Source organism: Entelurus aequoreus, linkage group LG07 (genome assembly GCF_033978785.1).
Source record: "Entelurus aequoreus isolate RoL-2023_Sb linkage group LG07, RoL_Eaeq_v1.1, whole genome shotgun sequence".
In the NCBI taxonomy this organism is placed as follows: Eukaryota; Metazoa; Chordata; class Actinopteri; order Syngnathiformes; family Syngnathidae; genus Entelurus; species Entelurus aequoreus.
In genome coordinates, this window is record NC_084737.1 from 73266047 (window position 1) to 73290165 (window position 24119).

Below are 24119 nucleotides of genomic sequence, written 5' to 3' on the forward strand. Positions count from 1 at the left end.
TAACAATTTTTTAATTTACAGTAATTTGGCGTAAAACCCTTGTAAATGTTATGGTAAAATATGGTGACTGAGTGGCCTGGTTTTTTTTTAATCCTAAAATTATTAAAACATTTTTTTAGAGACTAACTAGTTGCGTTTGAATGTGAGACCCCTGCTCTACAGTAAAGTTGTGACTTTTTGATGCTACATGGAAAATAATAATTTTTGTTGCCATGTTTCGCCCACGTCCTATAATGAAAACCTAAACGCTTAGAAATTCAGCATCATCCATTTCTAATCCAGGTGTAACCAAAATCCGGCCTGCGGGAAGTCCCAAGTTTAAAAAAAAAAAAAAATTATTTTTATTTTTTTTAAATCTGTCCTTTCTAATCCATTTTCTAACGCATGTTACTCTCTGTGTCTCCTAGCTGCTCAGGCAAATCATATTAAAAATGCATTTTCCCATCGATAACGTGACATCATCAGCGGCAAGTGAATTATAGTGCACGCTCTTTCAGTCAATTAGTGCGCGAGAAATGTATACATATATGCGTATATATATATATATATATATATATATATATATATATATATATATATATATATATATATATATATATATATATATATATATATATATATATATATATATATATATATATATATGTATGTATGTATATAGAGCCCGGCCCCCAGCCAAATTGTTTTAACCCAATGCAGCCCCAAAGTCAAAAAGTTTGGGGACCCCTGGTCTAATCTGTCTGGGTAAAGTTTGAAAGCAATCAGATGAAATATCTACGACAGGGGTGTCCAAAGTGCGGCCCGGGGGCCATTTGCGGCCCGCAGCTAATTGTTTACCGGCCCGCCACACATTCTGCAAAAATTGCAAAATATATAATATTGCAAAAATTTAAAAAAACATCTAAAAAAAGTGCAATGAGGTGAAATCTAACAAGAAAAAGTTGCAATGTTGACACAAAGCTGCCATGCAGGCTGTTTTTTTTTCTTTTGTCTTTGTTTATTTTTCTTTTTTTTGCCATTGCTAAAAAAAAAAAAAAAGACTAAAAATCTATGTTATAAGGAATTATTAGTTAAAAAATATCACTTTAAAATGTTTTATGTGGAAAAAATATTGCATATATTGTGTGGTTGCCATATAAAAACATCAAAGTTTTATTCGACAAAAAGAGCATAAAACAAACAAAATAATAGTTCAAACGTAAAATCGACAGAAATATCTGAAGTTGATCTCGTAATTTAAGTGTTAAAAGTAAAAAAAACTAATAAAAATGTATCACTTTATGAGTGGGGCACCTTTTGGATCCCAAATATATTTATTAGGATTTTATTTAACTTTTCACTGTGATAACTCAAAAATATTAAATAATTAAAATTAATGGTGTCTTGCATTATTGATCTTTTAAGGCTCTAATTACTAAATACTGCATATTTCGGTTTTACTATAAAAAACAAAGTTGTCTTTGACAGGAAACCTTTTTTTTTTAAACTTGATATCAACCTCAAGTTGATATAGAGATTTACTGTAAGCGTGAAATAAATAAAAAAAATAATAATTTCACTTATTTTTAACAGTTTAATGACTGAGACCCTTTATAGTCCGCGGGAACCCTAAAGGTTAAAAAAAAAAAATCCATATATTTTGTTAAGGTTTGAAAATGAAAAATATCAAAATGGCCCCCGCATGCTTAAATTTTTACATGTACGGTGCTCAGTGGAAAAAGTTTGGACACCCCTGGGACAAAGTAGTTACAGAACAACACCTGGAAATGGCGAAAATCTGCACAAAGTGGTCTTTTTAAAGGTTTTGAGGTTCCATCCATCCATCCATTTTCGACCGCTTGTCCCTCTCGAGGTTGCGGGGGGTGCTGGAGCCTTTCTGTGGCCCCAAGGCCTCCCTATGGCTTAAGGACCTCATGTTTTTCTTAGATTTAGAGAAATTTAAACATAATCTGAGGGGTGCACCAAAACAATTTGACTTGACCTGGGGCTGTATGATTAGTCACATAGCTAAATTAAAGACACTATAGGATATATGTGACACTCACTGTTGACAATGAACTTTTCCACTTACCTCAACAATTTTTTGTTGTTGTTGTTTTTATTTAGTGACACTCCTCTGTTTATTTGTGATTTTTATTTTTGTTGTTACTTTTTTTCCCTTTTAGTCAGTTTGTGTGATTATCTATCTGCTTGTGGTGAAGAGGAAGGCAGTACATTGTTACCCACTGTGACTGAAATGTAGGACAGGGGTGGGAGGGGATGTTATTATTTTACTTTTATTATTTTTTAGGTTTTTTTTGTTTTTATTCTTAGTATTTTTGGGAGGGGGGAGGATAAAAAACAAAACAAGTGTATGTTTTCTCAGTACCTGTATTATGATTTCCCTATCAAATGAATAAACAAATATTGGTAACACTTTAGTATGGGGAACATATTCAAAGTAAAAAAAGACTTAATTTAGAGTTATTAGGACACTAGGGGAACATATAAGGGTTAGGGTTAGGGTTAGGGTTACTAATAAGCAATAATTCTGAGGTTATTGAGGGAAGACTCTTAGTTAATGGCTTACTGGTTGCATAATAAGGCCATGCAGAATAAGGCATTAATAAGTACTTAATAATGACTAATTAAGAGCCAATATGTTACTAATTTGCATGTTAATAAGCAACTAATTAATGGTGAATATGTTCCCAATACTAAAGTGTTACCTAAATATTATATTTTAAAAAAAGAAGAGGAAAATCATCATAGGTCCCCTTTAAAGATAAAATGATTATCTATATAGTGACATGTGCTGTCTTTCCTAAAATCTGTGCATATGGCATTGTATCCATTCAGATGCAAACAGGATGAACGGTTCGATCAACCACATCTACATATTTTGTGTTATTGGTTCTTTCCTTGCAGGCCAAGTAGCCCCAGCCAGTCATCTCATCCGAGTGGAGGGGAACAACCTCAGCCAGTATGTGGATGATCCAGTAACAGGCCGCCAGAGCGTCTTTATCCCCTACGAGACGCCACAGGTGCGTGCTTCTTATTCACACAATATCTCTTTTGAATACATTATCTATCATCGAGAGAAGGTTTGACCATTAGGAGCATCATTACAATTGTTGGGATCAAAGCACACGCCAATATTAATCAACTTTTGTCCCATTTCTTGGGAAACTTGTTTTAGTTAGGGTCACACAAAAACATGTGTGACTAAAAAGGTTATTGAAATAAAACCAGCTTCATTCAAACGCAACATGTTGCACAACACTGCCCTCTAATGTTAGACCTGTCACAATCTGCCCAACATTCCAATATAATGTTGTTTTGTTATTGAATGATGCAGGTGGGGACAGAGTTTACCACCATCTTGTACAACTTCATGTGCAACAGCAGCTGTGTCGGCGGCATGAACAGGAGACCCATCCTTATCATCATTACTTTGGAAACAAGAGAGTGAGTCATCATTTCAATATACACTATATTGCCAAAGGTATTTGGCCACCCATCCAAATGATCAGAATCAGGTGTTCTAATCACTTGGCCTGGCCACAGGTGTTATAAAATCAAGCACTTAAGCATGGAGACTGTTTCTACAAACATTTGTGAAAGAATGGGCCGCTCTCAGGAGCTCAGGGATTTCCAGCGTGGAACTGTCATAGAATCCCACCTGTGCAACAAATCCAGTCGTGAAATGTCCTCGCTCCTAAATATTCCAAAGTCAACTGTCGGCTTTATTATAAGAAAATGGAAGAGTTTGGGAACAACAGCAACTCAGCCACGAAGTGTTAGGAGAGTGTAATTTGGAGGAGGACAAATTATGGTGTGGGGTTGTTTTTCAGGAGTTGAGCTTTGTCCCCTTAGTTCCAGTGAAAGGAACTTTGAATGCTCCAGGATACCAAAACATTTTGGACAATTCCATGCTCCCAACCTTGTGGGAACAGTTTGCAGCAAGCCCCTTCCTCTTCCAACATGACTGTGCACCAGTGCACAAAGCAAGGTCCATAAAGACATGGATGACAGAGTCTGGTGTGGATGAACTTGACTGGCCTGCACAGAGTCCTGGCCTGAACCCGATAGAACACCTTTGGGATGAATTAAAACGGAGACTGAGAGCCGGGCCTTCTCGACCAACATCAGTGTGTGACCTCACCAATGCGTTTTTGGAAGAATGGTCGAAAATTCCTATAAACACACTCCGCAACCTTGTGGACAGCCTTCCCAGAAGAGTTGAAGCTGTAATAGCTGCAAAAGGTGGACCCTATGGGTTAGGAATGGGATGGCACTTCAAGTTCATATGTGAGTCAAGGCAGGTGGCCAAATATTTTTGGCAATATAGTGTACCTTCAGATACAAAGATAGATTTAATTGTGTCTAATTGTCCTTAATGTATTATTATATTTTTAAAAATATATATATATATATATCAAGGGCAGCACGGTGGCAGAGGTGTTAGTGCATCTGCCTCACAATACGAAGGTCCTGAGTAGTCCTGAGTTCTTGGGATCTTTCTGTGTGGAGTTTGCGTGTTCTCCCCGTGACTGCGTGGGTTACCTCCGGGTACTCCGGCTTCCTCCCACCTCCAAAGACATGCACCTGGCGATAGGTTGATTGGCAACACTAAATTGGCCCTAGTGTGTGTGAATGTGAGTGTGAATGTTGTCTGTCTATCTGTGTTGGCCCTGCGATGAGGTGGCGACTTGTCCAGGGTGTACCCCGCCTACCGCCCGAATGCAGCTGAGATAGGCTCCAGCGACCCCCAAGAACCCCAAAAGGGACAAGCAGTAGAAAATGGATGGATGGATGGATATATATCAAGTAGATATATAGTAAACGTGTTGAATGGACATACTATATCAACTACATCGACTAGAGTAATATACTATAATTTTAGAAGCTAAAATCCATTTTATTCACCATTATTAAATACAATATTTGTGTACTGACCGACCAAGCTTTTGCTATATTAACTACAACTGTTCTAACTCCTAACACCCCTGCAGTGGACAAGTGTTGGGTCGCAGGTCCTTTGAAGGGCGGATATGTGCGTGCCCTGGCCGAGATCGTAAAGCAGATGAGGACCACTTCAGGGAACAGCAAGCTCTGACTGAGAGTGCGGCAAAGAATGGCACGGCCAACAAGCGCAGTAAGTCATCAATGTTATTATTACTGAGCTGTTACAACTACAGCAGGTTTATATAGGATAGGTTAGCACTTCATTGTCATTGCACAAGTACAACAAAGTTTGGGGGGGGGGGTGCTAAAAAAATAAGTCGATAACAGACCAGGCTCTTATGCAGGTGGGGGTGTGGGGTGTTTCATTCTGGGACCAGGAAAAAAAAACTTGATAGCCTTGATGCAAGAAGGCAGAAACAGAGAGAGAGGGAAGTGTGACCGCCTTTGCCTAGAGCAGTGGTTCTTAACCTTGTTGGAGGTACCGAACCCCACCAGTTTCATATGCGCATTCACCGAAACCTTCTTTAGTGAAAAATAAATTTAAAAACATTTTCTAATTCAAGACATATGTTTTTTTTACTGGTGCACAAAATGAACCGTGCATGAACATCACCTTACTCAAAGAACAAAACCAACACAGTGCATGAACTCACAACAAATTACACACCTGCAAATCGGTGTGACTTCTGCTGTTGCCTTTGAGAGACAAGTTCAGATTTGCGTGGCTTCACCTTGGCAAGTGCCACTCTCATGTCATTTTCACAACAAAGTCTGTTCTTTTTCTTCGTTTTCCACCCAGACATACAATACTAGTACACAGCTCATGAAAAACAATATTTTTTGTTATTGTCATTGTAAGTGGGCCAAAACGCTTATATTAGAAAATAATCTCATGGAAATGACTGCTGTCATTTGATTATAATTATAAAACATTTAACTTGTTATTTAGTCAGGTTTGGGAAAGGTGTATTGCTGGTGTGGCCACAGTGTGCACATCTGACGTCGCTTACATGTGCTCCCCTCAATGCTCAGGAGTTTTTGCGTTTGCTCACGCATATGGAAAATTAGAGGGAACATTGTTTGGGGGTTACCATAATACGCAGATAGGAAGAAGTTTTTATTTACACGATGAGTCAGCTGTGTCTTGACCTCCGCGGCGGAGGCTCCGCCGAACCCCTGAGGCCAACTCACCGAACGACTGGGCTTTGATCAAACCCAGGTTAAGAACCACTGGCCTACAGTGAAATATATATATATATATATATATATATATAAAATATCATACATATATCCCTCCATCCATTTTCTACTGCTTGTCCCTCTTGGGTTTGCGGGGCTGGCTGGAGCCTTTCCCAGCTGCATTCGGGCGGAAAGCGGGGTACACCTTGGACAAGTCGCCACCTCATCGCATATATTGTTGTTTATTGTCATGCAGGATTAGGTCTCTGCTTGTTGCAGATGATGTGGTCCTGATGGCTTCATCTGGCCAGGATCTTCAGCTCTCACTGGATCGGTTCGTAGCGGAGTGTGAAGCGACTGGGATGAGAATCAGCACCTCCAAGTCAGAGTCCATGGTTCTCGCCCGCAAAAGGGTGGAGTGCCATCTCCGGGTTGGGGAAGCGATCTTGCCCCATGTGGAGGAGTTCAAGTATCTCGGAGTCTTGTTCACGAGTGGGGGAAGAGAGATCGACAGGCGGATTGGTGCGGCGTCTTCAGTAATGCGAACGCTGTATCGATCTGTTGTGGTGAAGAAAAAGCTGAGCCGGAAGGCAAAGCTCTAAATTTACTGGTCGATCTACGTTCCCATCCTCACCTATGGTCATGAGCTTTGGGTTATGACCAAAAGGACAAGATCACGGGTACAAGCGGCCGAAATTAGTTTCCCCCTCCGGGTGGCGGGTCTCTCCGGGTGGTGGGTCTCTCCCTTAGAGATAAGGTGAGAGGCTCTGTCATTCGGGAGGAGCTCAAAGTAAAGCCACTGCTCCTCCACATCGAGAGGAGCCAGATGAAGGGGTTCGGGCATCTGGTCAGGATGCCACCTGAATGCCTCTCTAGGGAGGTGTTTAGGGCACATCCGACCGGTAGGAGGCCACAGGGAAGACCCAGGACACGTTGGGAAGATTATGTCTCCCAGCTGGCCTGGGAATGCCTCGGGATTCCCCGGGAGGAGCTGGACCGCGACCCGACCTCGGATAAGCGGAGGAAAATGGATGGACAGATGGATTGTCATGCTGAGAGTTTGAGACTGTAGACTGTAAACTATTATCTGTTGTTCACAGATTTCAAACAGAGCCCACCAAATATCTCGAGCCCAAATGTAAACAGGAAGAGGCGGCATGGAGACGAAGAGATTTACTATATTCCTGTAAGTGGCTTTTACTATTTAGATTTATTGCCCAATGTTGTTTGCTTAGGATGATATTTTGAGACAACGCTGAAAAACAATGTTGCTTTTAGATCTTTTAAAAATATTTTATAACAAAAACATGTTTTATAAACACTTTGTGTTTGTGTGCAGGTACGTGGTCGAGAAAACTTTGAACTGCTGATGAGGATTAAAGACAGTTTAGAGCTGGTGGAGCTGGTCCCACAGCAATTTGTGGACTCCTACAGGCAACAAACTCAACAGCAGCTGCTACAAAGACCGTAAGTCAATGTGATGCACTGACAATAGTGTGCATACTGGCATAAATGAAAAAAGACATATGCTTTAATTGACATTTCTCTTATAATCCAATGTCCAAATTGTTTCCTCAGGAGCCACATCGCGTCTCCCTCCACTTACTCTCCCCTGTCAAATATGAACAAGCTCCACTCCCATGGAGGCCTCAGCAAATCACCCACAGCCAACCACCTGGCAGGGCAGCAACCCCAGCAACAACACACAGCCTCCACCTCCTTAGCACATATGGGTGAGTTAAGTTGAAGTTAAAGTTAAAGTACCAATGATTGTCACACACACACTAGGTGTGGCGAAATTATTCTCTGCATTTGACCCATCACCCTTGATCACCCCCTGGGAGGTGAGGGGAGCAGTGAGCAGCAGTGGGGGCCGCGCCCGGGAATCATTTTTGGTGATTTAACCCCCCATTCCAACCCTTGATGCTGAGTGCCAAGCAGGGAGGTAATGGGTCCCATTTTTATAGTCTTTAGTATGACTCGGCCGGGGTTTGAACTCACGACCTACCGATTTCAGGGCGGACACTCTAACCACTAGGCCACTGAGTATCTGCAAGTATGACGTTTGTACACAGATGAAGATATCAAGATGATAATAGGATATTAATATTATTAATAAAACTAGGAAAACACTCTGCGAGAGCAGACCTCCGCTAGGCCCTACCTCCCAATAGTAAAAATCCAGATTTGTTCCTTGTCCCATTTGTGAAAGTTGGATTATAATGTGCCTATAACAATTTAAACTATTTATAGAGGAATGAAAAAAAAGTATTGAAGCCTTATGTCAGTCATCCACTGTTTTTGTCTTTGTGAAGAGCATAAACACACAGAAGTTCAAGCTTGTAACATAAATGTAAGGTATTGTAGTAGAATTTATCCAAATCGGCCCCAGAACGTAATGACTTAATTGTTACTTTATCCCATTTTGGACATTTCCTAAATGTTAAATGAAAATCCACCAGTAACATTTTAAACTATCTATAGAGGAATGAAAGACACAAAGTAAACACCCTTGTTAGTCATCCACCATCCTTGTGTCTATGGGGTCACAAGCATACACACAGACCGAAACGTAACAGAATGTAAAGTAGTAGAACTGATCTGCATCTGGCTCAAAATATATTCAGGTGTTCCTTATCCAATTTCGGCCGTTTCTTTAAAGTTTTATTAAAATCCACCCACAATTTTTTTAGTTATTTTGCTAACTAACCAACTAGCTACCGTAATTTCCGAGCTATAGAGCACATATGGGATTTTGTAGCTCACCTTGCTCCCAGTGGCACCTATACTGGTGTATGAATGTGCAGGACTCTCTTAAAAAAGAGATTTTTAATCTCAATGGGACTTTTCCTGGGTAAATAAAGGTTAGATTAAAAAAAAAAAGAGAGCTGCACCCACCTATTTTTTGGAGGAATTTTATTTTGTACATATATTGGTCGTTCATGTATAAGCCGCAGTTATACACGTCATATAATACAATTCAATTTAATTCAGTTATTCTCCCTGCAGATCTTAATAATAACTGTCCCCTTGCACAAAATAATTTACATCAGTGGTTCTCAGACATTAGAAAACACTTGGCTCTCCAAGTACCACTATAATACACACACACATATATATATATATATATATATATATATATATATATATATATATATATATATATATATATATATATATATATATATATATATATATATATATATATATATATATTATTATAATTATACATACATATATATATATATATATATATATATATATATATATATATATATATATATATATATATATATATATATATATAGTATAGTATAGTACAAGGTAAAGCCGCTGCTCCTCCACATTGAGAGGAGCCAGATGAGGTGGTTCGGGCATCTGGTCAGGATGCCACCCGAACGCTTCCCTAGGGAGGTGTTTAGGGCACGTCCGACCGGTAGGAGGCCACAGGGAAGACCCAGGACACGTTGGGAAGACTATGTCTCCCGGCTGGCCTGGGAACGCCTCGGGATCCCCCGGGAAGAGCTGGACGAAGTGGCTGGGGAGAGGGAAGTCTGGGCTTCCCTGCTTAGGCTGCTGCCCCCGCGACCCGACCTCGGATAAGCGGAAGATGATGGATGGATGGATATATATATATATATATATATATATATATATATATATATATATATATATATATATATATATATATATATATACATATTATTATACATACATACATACATATATATATTATTATACATACATATATATATATATATATATATATATATATATATATATATATATATATATATATATATATATATATATATATATATATATATACATATACATATACCTCGGATAAGCGGAAGAAGATGGATGGATGGATGGATGGATGGATATATATATATTATTATACATACATACATATATATATACATATATATATATATATATATATATATATATATACATATATATATATATATATATATATATATATATATATATATATATATATATATATATATATATATATATATATACATATACCGCTTGTCTCTCTTGGTGTCGCGGGGGGGGGGGGGGGGGGGCAGACACTCGTGACGCATATCCATTTACAAAACTAAAAATTACTGAATCGTCAGCATATTAGATTTTTGTCCTGTTGTTATATGTACTCAGACACATTTGTGTACAAATAAACAAGAAGGGGGACGTAGAAGAACCTTTCCTGACAAAGTATAATTTCTGGTTTCTCTTTGTTAAAAATGCAAATAATATCAAGATAATACTTCAATGGTATGTACTAAACGTGTTAAGTATATTAAACATACAACAGACCTTTAACGAAGTCGTCACTGCAAACTTGTGCGTTCTTCTTCTTTGCTTCCTAGTACTGGAGTGTGTGACATTTTTGTCGTTGTCTTTTGTAAAATATTACACTATTTCACCCTTATTGATTACATCTCGAGGAACTGTAAAGAAACTTTTATCCTTTTTGGATTTTCAACTGTTCGTACAGCTGAAAACAACGCAAGCATAGGGGCATTTTTCTTTGAGAAAGGCTAATGGCACCTAGTGCCCATTGAAAACAGACGCTGCTCGATCACCACAAATATTCATTGAGCCAGGCGTGAGTCGTTCAAATCCAAGCAATATGCTGTCATGTGGACCCGCGCGTGTATAACGCGCACACACATTGACACGTGCACACCAAAACACACACACACGGACACATTTTTTGCGACACAACACATAACAACAATCTATTTGTACAAAAATAAACCATGACGAATTTACAATATTATCAGGATATGATAAAACACACCCAGTCAGTTTGTTAAAGAATTAATTAAGACAAGCTTTAGCTAACAGACTGAACAACAACATGTTGAACTCCTATCACTGCAACAAGAAGTATATACGATAAACATTGAATATTAAGAGTATGTGAACAAATCAAAACTATTTTTAAATTGTGTATGGTATTATTAGACACTTGTGATAATGTCCACATAGTTTAGTAGGCAAGATGGATTTTATTGTACCACATATTTTAACGTTCTATGTTGGTTTTTCATTAATTAACCCATTAATTTGGAAGGTTGTCTGAATTAGTACCTATGTATTACATATGCTTGTGTAAAGCACATGGTCAATATTAATCACTGTTGACCATATTCATTAGAGCAGTGGTTCTCAACCTTTTTTCAGTGATGTACCCCCTGTGAATTTTTTTTAAATTCAAGTACCCCCTAATCAGAGCAAAGCATTTTTGGTTGAAAAAAAGAGATAAAGAAGTAAAATACAGCACTATGTCATCAGTTTCTGATTTATTAAATTGTATAACAGTGCAAAATATTGCTAATTTGTAGTGGTCTTTCTTGAACTATTTGGAAAAAAAGATATAAAAATAACTAAAAACTTGTTGAAAAATAAACAAGTGATTCAATTATAAATAAAGATTTCTACACATAGAAGTAATCATCAACTTAAAGTGCCCTCTTTGGGGATTGTAATAGAGATCCATCTGGATTCATGAACTTAATTCTAAACATTTCTTCACAAAAAAATAAATCTTTAACATCAATATTTATGGAACATGTCCACAAAAAATCTAGCTGTCAACATTGAATATTGCATTGTTGCATTTCTTTTCACAGTTCTTTTTGACAGACATTTTAGTGAGGGTCAAAACATCATAGCATGGGGGAAACTCTGGGTTTATGGTAATGAATGGAATAGCCTACTTGATTTGATGTTCAGTTTATGAACTTACATTCATATTTTATTGAAGTATTATTCAATAAATATATTTATAAAAGATTTTTGAATTGTTGCTATTTTTAGAATAATTTCAAAATATCTCACGTACCCCTTGGCATACCTTCAAGTACCCCCAGGGGTACACGTACCCCCATTTGAGAACCACTGCATTAGAGGGTAACACATTTGCAATATTTCAAATTCCATGTTTTAAAAATCTACTTGGAACAATCCACGGGCTGTGGTTTGGGAACCACTGAATTGAGCAATTGTTTGGCGTACCACTATATGAAGCTCGCGTACCGTACCACAGTTTGAGAAACACTGATCTACACAATCTGGAACATTGCAGTAAGGCTTTGTATAATTCAGTAAGGGCACATGGTACACAAGCAGAAGCCCCAAATGCTGTAGAGCAGTGTGAGTGTAGGCTAGCAAGGACAAGGGAGTGTGAGTCCACCATTAACTTGTGTCCCAATTATTTTGTCCATCTCATGTAAAATGACAGTTTGCACTTTGTAATTGTTCCTGTCTTCTAGGCCACAACATGCTCAACAGCCATCACATGCAGTCGAACAGTGACATGAACGGTGGCCACAGCAGTCAGACATTATTGTCTGCTTCACACTGCAGTCCACCCCCTCCGTATAACCCTGACCCCAACCTTGTCAGGTACCTCACCCTCCAATGACACTTCTTAATTTTTCTGTGTAAGATAGTCAGAAAGAATATGAGTCATACTTTTATGAATCAAATGGTCATTTTGACAATAGTAAAGTCTTGCAACTGCATTGTAGCCCATTAGAGCAACAGCTGGTGTCAATAGACCACTGGAAAAAAATACCATTATACTTTGCTTGTAACATCTGAGCTGAAGAAGGGGTTGTGTGATGTTGTATGAGTAAAGCTCAGACAATTTTGTGGGTGGACAGTGGTCCTGTCCTATGCACCGTATACAATGGTGTATTTATATGCACCAAATATGTCCGCCTTACACATTTACAAAGAAACTGTCATTCCTAGACGTGATAGTTCCTGACTTGGGTCTATACTTGCCCAGCTATAGCTGTAAGAGTTTGTTACTTTCACTACATTGCAACCAGGGGATTTTTTTATGTAATGAATATGCATGCAATTAGAAAAAACAACACTGTCATCTTGTCTACTACCACAAACCTCCTCACAATGCACAGGAGAACATTTTCTTCAAAAGAAATTGCCATTGTTTATGTTCTGTTTTTTTTCAAAACTTTTGTTCTATTTTTTCTGAACTTCTGTATCAGTGCACTAATTTTAATACCGTGGACTTTTTAATGCGGATGTTTCCCACCACTGTATGTTGCCAATACTTTTATATTTTATGTATTTATAATAAAGGATCTTCACCAAAGCAAGAGTGGCCTTATGAATCATTAATATATCGGCGTGTTTATGATTTCTGTCAGGATTAGTCGAGACCTGTGTCTCGCTGAGTCTTGAATAAATTAAGCAGTGCCGCTTTTGTCCCCATACAGTTTCCTAACCAGTCTGGGCTGCCAAAACTTCATTGAATACTTCACCTCTCAAGGTCTTCAAACGATCTACCATCTTCAGATGCTTTCAGTGGAGGTAATAATTCAGTTTTTCAAAGTGAAGTCTGACTAATTCCTTAATAAATTGTCTTGTGCGGATCATTGTTCCTGGTCACTGCAACTTGTTGCTAGGCAAAATTAATGGGCTACAATCATCTCAGGGCATTCAATCGATCGCAACCGGACTGTTTGGTTTGTCTTTGAAGACATTTTGCTGCTCTGGGACAAACCAAACAGTTCAGTAGCGATTGATTGAATGCCCTGAGATGACAATGACCTGGATGAATGAGAACTTTCATAGACATGGGACACAATCATTTGTGCTGACAAGCCCACCGAACAAATTAAGAGAGAATGGACAAGGAGAACTGGAATGACCACAAATTTAGGAAACAAACCGCACTATAAGGATTTAGACATAAAAATTGCTGTATAAAAGCATCAGGCTCCACCCCCCATATGCTACCTGCTTTTTCAGGCAGGGCACTACACCTGCCCCTAATGCAACAATGTCATCCTCAAATTTCTGCTATCTTTGTATGATGAATCATATTTTAACACATTTAACACTATCTAATTGCGCTTTCCACAGGAATTAGGTGCCCTTAAGATACCAGAGCAGACTCGCTTAGCCATCTGGAGAGGTCTCCAGGACATGAAACAATGCGCTTCCGTCCAGCTGCCGGCCTCCTCTCATCACCACGACTACCACAGCCAGCAGCTTCTACGCTCTAGCAACAACATGACCGCCTCCGCCATGGCCGCCATCGGGGCCGCCGGTGGGGAACTGCAACGTCAGCGCGTGATGGAAGCCGTGCACTTTCGCGTCCGACACACTATTACCATACCCAACAGGTCGGGTGTCATAGGGACAACAGGGATGGCGGCAGCTACTGATGAGTGGGCTGACTTTGGTTTCGACATGCCTGATTGCAAAGTGTCACGCAGCAAGCAGTCAATAAAAGAGGAGTTCATGGAAAGAGATGTTCACTGAGGCTTAAGACATACTTAAATTGTTTTGTCAACAGACATTTTAAAAATACTAAGTACTAGTCGGTCTGCTGGATCTTTGAATATACGAGTGTTGCCATTCTTTAGTCAGTGATTTAAAAGAAAGGCTATAAGTGGGACACCACCATAATTCCAATGCCTCTTCTTTATTCAATCAAGACTCAAAAGGACATTTTCAGATACCACCATTGTCAAGGCAATACTTAATAGAAATTGCACATTATTTCCCTTTTGTGCTTGGATACGAACAGTTAGTTTTCAGTTCAGACTTATTTATTATCATTCCATGTGCCCTTGACCTTGCAAAAAATGTACATAATGTATTTTGGATGTGGTTAAAAAAAAATTGTGATTCATGTTGAAATTGGATTAGTAGTAATTGAATGGAGTGTGCTCAAATCAAATGGCAACAGGATAGCTTAGGAAAATATATGTAATGGCTATGGTGATGTGTTAAAATATTACATTGGCATTGTTATTGGTGTGTATTTTTAAGGATCAGAATCTTCATGCAATAGCAGAAGTGGCATCCATTTTTTGTTCCATCTGGAATCCGGTAAATGTTGTGAACAGGTTGAGGACATGTTAAAACAGTATTATATCTGAATAGCAGTTATGTAATCACAGTTGCTAGTTATTTGTGACCACCATGAATCTAAACAAAACAGTAGCATGTTCAACCTTGCAGGGCAAGGTTTTCCTATGTTGGTTCTTGACGAGCAGGTACTAAGTATCCTTATGGCACTTGTTTGTGAATATTTAACTGAACATTCCATATTTTTGTTGTTGATTGTAGTTATGGTGCACTTCTACTGGAAGTGTCAATTCCAATATTGTTTCATTGCAGAAGCAGAATTGTATCTATTTGTATTGTTGTTTTAAAGTCATATATGGAAACATGCATTTTTGCTCACCAACTGGTCAAGGAGGAGCACTTTAATGCTGTAAAAATGTTTTAAAAAGTGGGGTTAAATGTGCGTATGATCAGTATTATACATTATAACGTGTTTTGATATTCTTGTTTCTATATGTATTGCTGTTTGTAATTGCTCAGTCGTTTCTAACATTACGTGGAGTGTTTTTTTTTTCTTGTACACATGTTGAAATATTGTCTTGATGTAGTTTCTCACAAAAATGTTAAATATTTTTTCACGGTGCCATTAAAATCGGGCGTGTGTAAATCAGACAAATTAATGACTTAATAATTTCACATTTCGCCCGAATGCAGCTGAGATAGGCTCCAGCACCCCCCGCGACCCCGAAAGGGACAAGCGGTAGAAAATGAATGGATGGCATTGGCGTGCGTCTGAAATAGCGCATCGATGTGTGATCGTACCTCATCGTTGTGGGTTTGTGTCGGTGTTCTACTTGTTTGGTCTGCCGACGAATGAAGCCTTTGCGGAAGCTCTGACGTGTTCGCATCAGTTTGGCTAGTGAGACTAGCTGCTAGCTAGGTAGAGCCGGGTAGTGACACAGCGGCTGTATCAGGTAAGGAAATACTGCCTTTTGTCAATTTCACACCGTCTGTTGAGACACGGTTACGAGTTGCGTACATGCTACCATGACAAACAATTGACCTGAAACGACAAATATTTCGCGAATACTACTCAATAACGGAGTGATTTAAATTAGCTTGCTAGCGGCAAAAATCGTTGCCGTCTTGTTCCATTTTCCGGAAGTGAGTTGTCATATTTCACCGGCTGTTGCTGGTCGTTGTAGTTTAGCAGTAACATGGTGTACGTGTTTTGAAACGGAAAAGAAAGTGCCAAGAACTACAATTCCAATGACGTGTGTTATTAATGACCAACATGCATGGGGGTTTGGGAAATGTAGTTCTTTAAATGAATCCTAGGTACGGGTTGCAAAGAAAGCAACGCGTAAAAAAACTACATCACCCACACACACACGACACTTAAGGCCGAAGGTCGACGTGCATTTAGATGGGAGGTTAGCTACTGTGCAGCGCTCATTTTCAAGCTAACGTGAGTAACCAGACACGTTACCTTTTACTTCAAATAATGTTTGTTTATTATGTGTTTCTCTTGCTTTTGTTCAGTGGGACTTTGGAATCGTTTGCCAATTGTTGCCTACATAGCTGGTATAGCATGTAGCTACATTACCTACGCAAACGCTAGCTTTTGAAAGCAGCTCTTCTTGTCGCCACTTTATCGGTTAATGTTTTCATGACAAATATATGGTTTTGGTGGAGAGTTATGTTGAACGTATTACTTCAATGTATTTGTAAAATGTGATAAACAGTTTAATATATTGGCATACATTGATTGGGGAATCATGAAAACTATTACTTTGAAGTAGCTGAAATATCAATCTAAGTTTATTTATATAGCCTTAAATCACGAGTGTCTCAAAGGGCTGCACAAGCCACAACGACATCCTCGTCTCAGATCCCACATCAGGGCAAGGAAAAACTCACAACCCTATGGGCTACAATGACAAACCTTAGAGGGGACTGCAGATGTGGGGGTGAAATATGCCAGCGTCGACGTCCGTCCATCCACCCATTTTCTACCGCTTGTCCCTTTCGGAGTCCTGGGGTGTTGGAGCCTGTCTCAGCTGCATTCGGGCGGTAGGTGGGGTACACCCTGGACAAGTCGCCACCTCACCGCAGGGCCGACACAGATAGACAGACAACATTCACACTCACATTCACACACTAGGGCCAATTTAGTGTTGCCAATCAACGACGTTGAAAGTAATCTACCTATTTTATACATATATATATATATATATATATATATATATATATATATATATATATATATATATATATATTAGGGCTGCAACTAACGATTAATTTGATAATCGATTAATCTGTCGATTATTACTTCGATTAATCAATTAATAATCGTGTAAAAGAGACAAACTCAATTTCTATCCTTTCCAGTATTTTATTGGAAAAAAACCCAGCATACTGGCACCATAATTATTTTGATTATTGTTTCTCAGCTGTTTGTACATGTTGCAGTTTATAAATAAAGGTTTATAAAAAATAAAAAATAAATTGCCTCTGCGCATAGCATAGATCCAACGAATCGAGGACTAAATTAATCGCCAACTATTTTTATAATCGATTAGTTGTTGCAGGCCTTACAATATATATATATATATATATATATATATATATATATATATATATATATATATATATATATATATATATATATATATATATATATATATATATATGCTTTAGTCTTACCAAAAGTTCCAGCTGTTGTCACACCTGACCCCGGCTTACCTCAATACAATTGAAAGACTATCATTCTACAACTGTCCTTTGGCAAATATGTTTTTCTTTAACTGTCTCCTATCCAGTTCATGTGTGTCATTGTATAACGTTAAATAGTATTTTTCCAAAAGCTCTAGTAAATAAGGTTTTTCATTCATTTGTTTTTTTTATGTTAGCCCCCATTGGATAATAAAAATGCTGCATCCTTGTTATTGAAGGGGCCACACCAGTTCTCAGTCATTGCAGTCATTACTATGCTCTTGTTGAAAAATAGTTTCATGTGTGGGTGCCATGGTCTATGTGGAGGGGAACAGCAGAACTTTTCAACACCTCTCTTTTTTTAATTTACATGTTAAAAGTGCAATTTCAATGTTGATGATTTGCATTTATTAGAGAAAAAAAGAATGAAGATTATGGTGAGCAGAAACAGTTTTGTTTAGTTTAACTGTTTCCCTGAGGTACATATTGAGGCTATAAAGTGTGAATTTTCCCAATACTCAATTAATGAACAAACTAATAGATTCAGAAAATGATAAATTACCGGTACTCACTTGAAATAGTTGATAGCTGCAGCCCTAATCTCACCTTTTTTCATCTTTCCTCGTAGAATGTCAGAAGGGGACAGCGTTGGGGAGTCAATCCATGGAAAACCAAATGTAGTCACCACCTTTTTTACACGGATTGGACAGGTAACGTGAGCATCTATCATACATTTATCAGAATGAAACTAAGTAACGGTGAAAGTTTTTAGCTGTATCATATAGGCAAAGCTCTAGCTACTGGCTCAAAGGTTATATTGCCATTCTCCAATTTTTTGGTTTTGTGTTTTTTGGAACAGATCTATCAGTCATGGCTCGACAAGTCGACGCCGTACTCTGCAGTACGATGGGGTAGCACGCTTCTACTCACCGCTCTATACATGATCAGAGTGTACATACTGCAGGTAATGTTTGACAGTGAATGAAAGTTGCTTAATCCAAAAAACTAAATAAAAGTAATACGACCTTGGTTTAAATTGATACATTTATTTCATTGTAAACTTTTCTTGAGTGTACTGTTGCATTGCATTGTAGCTATTAATCAATCACAACTTTATTTATATAGCTCTTTTAATACACAAGCAAGTTGCAACACAAGGTGCTTCAAAAAAGTTTTAAAAAAAAGAAAATGGCTAGAATTGGAACCGTTTACAAAACCCACGGTTCAGAGCTTATCACTACCCATCACATGTCACATTATTTACAAATAGCCATATGCAGCAAGCCAAATTGTCTGTTGAATTCAATTATAATATATATTTGGTAGAGTAGTGAAAACATTTCCTTTATCAAGAAAAGCCTTCAGTGAATGAAGTTCAATGGAAAAACACTTTAACTTAAATAAGAAGACTGCTATTATGGCAGCCCATCACTTTTAAATCTTCTGTAGCAAGCATTCCGTTTTGCTGTTGTTTCATCAAAACCAAGCCTCTGTATTCTACTTAAGTATAATGCAAGTCCATCTGCCCTGCACTTCTGCTTGCCTATATATGTTCTTGTGTTATTTATGTTACTAGCAAAACTGAAAGAAGGGCTTTCAATTTGATTTTGCACTGGTTTTCAGGGTTGGTATATAGTAACTTATGCCTTGGGAATCTACCATCTCAACCTGTTCATCGCCTTTCTATCGCCAAAAGTGGACCCTTCATTGCTTGACGAAGGCAAGTACACGCTCATACATGGAATTGTATATTGATTTGGTTACAACTGTACCACACGACATAATGTTTAAAATGATTTGAACATTAGGAGAGAAAAAAATATTGCTACTACCGATTACCAAACTGTATTTGTTCAAATCATGTGTATACCTTAAGCTTAGGACTGGGCGAAATAAGATAAGAATTCATTTATAACAGTTTTTTATATATATAGTTTTTAACCAGGCAATTTTAAAGCATCTGTACTAGAGATTAGTTTTTATTAACATATTATATAATTAAAAAACATATTTAATGTAATATGAATAATAATTTATAACATATAATCTAATAATAAAAAAATAAATAATATAAGACTAAAACAAACAAATAAAAAAGTAATTTACAGTCTTGAGTGTTTGTGTATTGATGCACCAAGACCAAAAATAAACTAATTGCCCCATCAGGATGCTGTTTTGAAATGTAAACATTACAATTTTCAAATTACAATGCTGTTACTTGCAAGTGTGCATCATCTTTAATAACAATACAGATAGTTGCAAGTTAAAATATTGCTGCTACTAGTAGCTAAACTGATAATATGCTTCATGTGCTGGCAGCAGTAGCAAGATGTGCAGACCCTATGAAAATCCTCTTGCATTTTCATGCTTTCTGTATAATCACTTGGGCGGTACTTTTTCATATGTTTGAACACATTTGTTGTGTTACTGAATGTGTTCTACATAACTTGAAAATTGGCTTGATTTGCTCCACATCACTTTGGCGCGACCCAGACCACTGACACACACCTAACATTGAGTTAGCTTTTATAGCCTGCTTTTCGGAGTATAGCGCCCAATTCACAGCTGACATTTAATTTGCTTCCTTTAGCTGCACGTTTGGCTCCAGGTTTGGTCATTCTGTTTACTTCAGCGGTACCTTACAACTGGAAGTGGAGCGGGAAAAGGTTGACTTTTATTGACTGTTGTCACGGAGTATTCCGCCATGTTTGATCGAGTTCATATGCTCACAGCTGATTTCCTTAATTTTACCTGAAATGTATCTTGATCATATACCCAGCCCTAGAAGTTTATTTCCATTGAACCTTATCGCCCTGTCTTCTCCATAGACGAGGGCCCCGCCCTTCCTACAAAGCAGAATGAAGAGTTCCGTCCCTTCATTAGGAGGTTGCCTGAGTTCAAATTCTGGTAAGTTGACTTCACACTGAGCACTTCTGCTGAGGCCACGGTACGATATTATTGTGGAACTTTAACATGAACTCAAGATATCTGTGTTTGTTTTTGTGTTCCACTGTTGTTAATTCAGACTTGGACCACATGACCATATTTCTATGCAAACAGCATAGCACCATGTGTGGCAAAGCAGGAGCAGTATTTTGCATCAGCCGGCAATACAGTATCTAATCCTGTTGCAACTAAGTTGAAACATATTAAGAGAGCCTAAATATCTCAGTCATATGCGAAACAACAATTACTTCAATTCAGTTTTAAAGTGTATTTAATGTTTCATGCTGAGCTGAGCTTAGCTGTGCTAGGACTATACCTGTGATTAACAATGTGTTTTTTGTGGCCGGCTCAAAATTACACTTTTTTTAAAACCAAAAAATACCACAATGGCCCCAGTGGCTAGCATTGTTACAAATAGTAGTTTAAAAGAACAGATTTAACAAATACATGTCAATAATTACCACAATTAGAAGTTAAACTTTGTAAACCTTAGTGTTTGGGTCAAATTAAATTGTCTTTCATGGCTGTCAATCGTAGCTGTCTTGTACACACTCGCATACCCAAGGCGCCTGTCCACCAACAGAAGAGGTATTTGCAAACAAGGGGATTAATAAACGGATGCAATGTCCACCATGCTGCTGTTGAAATAGGTGAGCGAGACCAAAAATCGCTCCAAACACCGCCCTTGCGACATGCCTGAGCATAGGTTAAGCATATTTTTGATGTTTAGAACCAGAAAGATGGTGATACTGTGTCTTTCGAACGTGATTACCCTCTTAGCATCTACCGAACCGTGACATACGGCAGCTTTAATAATATTAAATATGAGTTGGAAATAGAGCTACAGTACATTATTTTACATGAAATATTTTCTTTACAGGCATTCAGCCACAAAGGGCATCGTCATTGCCATGTTTTGCACATTTTTCGATGCCTTCAACGTGCCAGTGTTCTGGCCCATCCTTGTAATGTACTTCATCATGCTCTTCTGCATCACCATGAAGAGGCAGATCAAGGTAAGATGTATATGTATCCAAAACAGTGTCAGGATGGGTGTATGAGGTATAATTTTAGTTTGTGCATATACAAAATTAGTCAATTGCATTTGCAAAATGTACACCCTATATAAATGTACTCTATGAATTGTTCAGTGACATCCTGGTGCAAAAGAAGAGAGCAGCAGAGGTCGGGGGAAATGTTTTACATCCTCTTAAAATGTTGCCATTTGTTAGACTGATGCATACACTCAAAACCTCTTTGGTGGATCATCAAATTTAGGTTGTTTTATATTTTATGGTGTTTCTAGAGATGATTTCAGAAAAATGCAAACATATAAATGCACTGACTTTATTAATATTATGAAAAAGTACTTTCTCATTCTATGCATATCCCACCTGTTTATTGTTTACTAACTGGATTTTTTTTCTCCTCCCAATCTTTTAGCATATGATCAAGTATCGATACCTACCATTCACACACGGGAAGAGGACATACAAAGGCAAGGAAGCCACAGGGAAAGCTTTTGCTAGTTAAAACCTCCCACTTTCCCTCCTCCTCGCTTGTAATTTGCCAGTCATCGTCCATGGCGAGTGACGGGTTAGGTTATTTTTTTGTAAGGGGACTGTAACATGACAATAACAAAGATAATATTTTTTGGATCCATGTCTGACAGTGTTGTAGGCGCATACCAGCAGCACCGATCAAATTAGTCTTAAAATGGCCTTTGTCTGCGAGCATTGTTGGAAGGTGGAGTTCCTTAGAGGGCTCTAAGACTAATTTTACATTTGGCCAACACTTTTTGAGTAGTTAGAAAACTCTGTGCTGCCTTTTGCGTTTTAAAAATGCCCACTGAAAACATGTACACTTTCAATTAATTTCTCCACAACCGGTGAAATCATTCAGTTAGTTTAGTTTTTTATTATATCGCCACCAACTTGTTTGTGACATGTGATGTATGTCAGTAGTGTTAGATGTAAATGAGGACATATGAAGGCCACAAAATAGTTTTAAGGTCAAATAATTGCATCACCTCAAAACAAAAGGGTGCTGCTGCTCTGAAGTCTATTAGCTGTCTGACCTTGGTGCTAAATTTAGATTTGTGGTATTTCACTTGAATATGCATTCATGATAAACATCACATTTCAAAATTTTTTGAATTGACTGTCAGTCTATAGTTGGCTATTTCCAGTTCTAAATATTTATATTGTTTGAATTTTTGACTATTCACCCACCTCATTGGATGCATATTTTAAGACAAGCCACACAAACAGGCTTTTGTCCCCACTACCCTATACAGTATATGTAGTCCACAGTCACCTAGATTCAGTTACTTACAGGGCATTTTGCTTGAAATGGCAAGTCCATGAATTTGCTTTACCTCAGATTTCAACACTATTATTTACTGCACTCCTTGTCTGGAAAGAATGCACCCAAATGCTTATAATGATGATGATATAGGGCTCCAAACAGTATTAAAATAATCAAGCTTGGAGCACATTGAAGATACACTGTGGCCATTTTATAGTCTTGTGTTGACTTCATCCGTGTCTTTATTTCGGAATTCCTTTCTAATCTAATCTATTTGGTGGGAGATTTGGAATGTTGTCAGTTTTCAGTGTTTGCTACACTATAGTTTTCTCAGCACAGGGAAATCTCTGGAAAAGCAAAATTCATTCTTGGACTATTAGTGTTTCAAAGCCTAGGTGCCATTAATCTGATTAGTGTAGACTAGCTGTTTTGCTCATTTGTTTGTTTGTATTTCATATAAAGTGGCATGTGTCATTCCAAGCAAACTGTTGTTCTTTTCTTTTGCAGAGGAGACATAAGAAAACTCAGGTTGAGAGCTTTTATTATGTCAAATGGATGAAGTGGGTGGCGATCACACGTTTTAATTTTTTTGGTATCCCTGATGATTTTTTTTTTTTTTTTTTTAACATTTTGTTTCCTAAAACCCTGGAAATTCTTGCCCTTACTGTACTTTGAACAGCACTGTTGTAAGGGAACAAAACATTTTCTTGTGTAAAGATGTTTTCAAAGGGTTCTTGAGAGGATTTGTATATATATATATCTTTAAATATGACATTTAAGATTATTTTTATTTTTGTTTAGGTTTTTTCTCCAACATTTATAGATATAAATCTGTTAGTGTTCAAATAAATTTCATCAGAAATTGTTTCGAAAAAAACAACTGGTTAATTTGGTTTTTGATTTGATGCATTCACTCTGTTTCTCATGACTTGCATGTCATTGTTTTCTTGTGCAACAGTTCAAAACTTGATTTTAATCATTTAAGTGTAATTTTTTCACTTAAAATGCTATTAAAAGGATGTCCCTTGAAACGGTACAAACGTGTGTCAATATTTTTGTTTTGTTGTGTAACAAATACTCTATTTTCAGTAATGAATGATATGGAAGAAACTTTCTAATTTAATCAATAGCAAATGTTTAAGCCTTTGCATAGATATGCAGCATTTTTACCAATC

The 24119-nt window shown here is 37.7% G+C and overlaps 3 protein-coding genes across 6 annotated transcripts in view; 2 read left to right on the forward strand and 1 right to left on the reverse strand.

The window, feature by feature from the left end:
• tp73 (tumor protein p73) overlaps positions 1 to 15559 on the forward strand; it is a 28038-nt gene extending 12479 nt beyond the window's left edge. The window contains exons 3-11 of the mRNA XM_062054441.1: positions 2908 to 3023; positions 3338 to 3447; positions 4995 to 5137; positions 7227 to 7312; positions 7466 to 7593; positions 7705 to 7859; positions 12420 to 12552; positions 13395 to 13488; positions 14044 to 15559. Of these exons, the coding sequence (XP_061910425.1) occupies positions 2908 to 3023; positions 3338 to 3447; positions 4995 to 5137; positions 7227 to 7312; positions 7466 to 7593; positions 7705 to 7859; positions 12420 to 12552; positions 13395 to 13488; positions 14044 to 14445 (1367 nt within the window). The 3' untranslated portion in view covers positions 14446 to 15559. The remainder of the gene's footprint in view (positions 1 to 2907; positions 3024 to 3337; positions 3448 to 4994; positions 5138 to 7226; positions 7313 to 7465; positions 7594 to 7704; positions 7860 to 12419; positions 12553 to 13394; positions 13489 to 14043) is intronic.
• wrap73 (WD repeat containing, antisense to TP73) overlaps positions 1 to 16071 on the reverse strand; it is a 70574-nt gene extending 54503 nt beyond the window's left edge. Inside the window, exon 1 of the mRNA XM_062054439.1 lies at positions 15799 to 16071. The gene's annotated coding sequence lies outside the window, so the exon portion shown is untranslated. The remainder of the gene's footprint in view (positions 1 to 15798) is intronic.
• On the forward strand, positions 15798 to 23974 carry rer1 (retention in endoplasmic reticulum sorting receptor 1). 4 transcript variants are annotated; one of them, XM_062054443.1, is made up of 8 exons: positions 16795 to 17049; positions 18320 to 18401; positions 18551 to 18655; positions 19315 to 19411; positions 20520 to 20598; positions 21518 to 21653; positions 22081 to 22135; positions 23452 to 23974. In XM_062054443.1, the coding sequence occupies exons 1-8, from the start codon at positions 16913 to 16915 to the stop codon at positions 23460 to 23462; spliced, it is 702 nt and encodes a 233-aa protein (XP_061910427.1). In that variant the 5' UTR covers positions 16795 to 16912; the 3' UTR covers positions 23463 to 23974. The 4 variants fall into 4 exon arrangements, with proteins under 4 accessions (XP_061910428.1, XP_061910429.1, XP_061910426.1 ...); XM_062054444.1 differs by lacking the exon at positions 16795 to 17049 and adding an exon at positions 15798 to 15950 and having other exon boundaries at positions 22081 to 23974; XM_062054445.1 differs by lacking the exon at positions 16795 to 17049 and adding an exon at positions 16185 to 16444 and having other exon boundaries at positions 22081 to 23974.
• Positions 23975 to 24119: the final 145 nt, after the last annotated feature.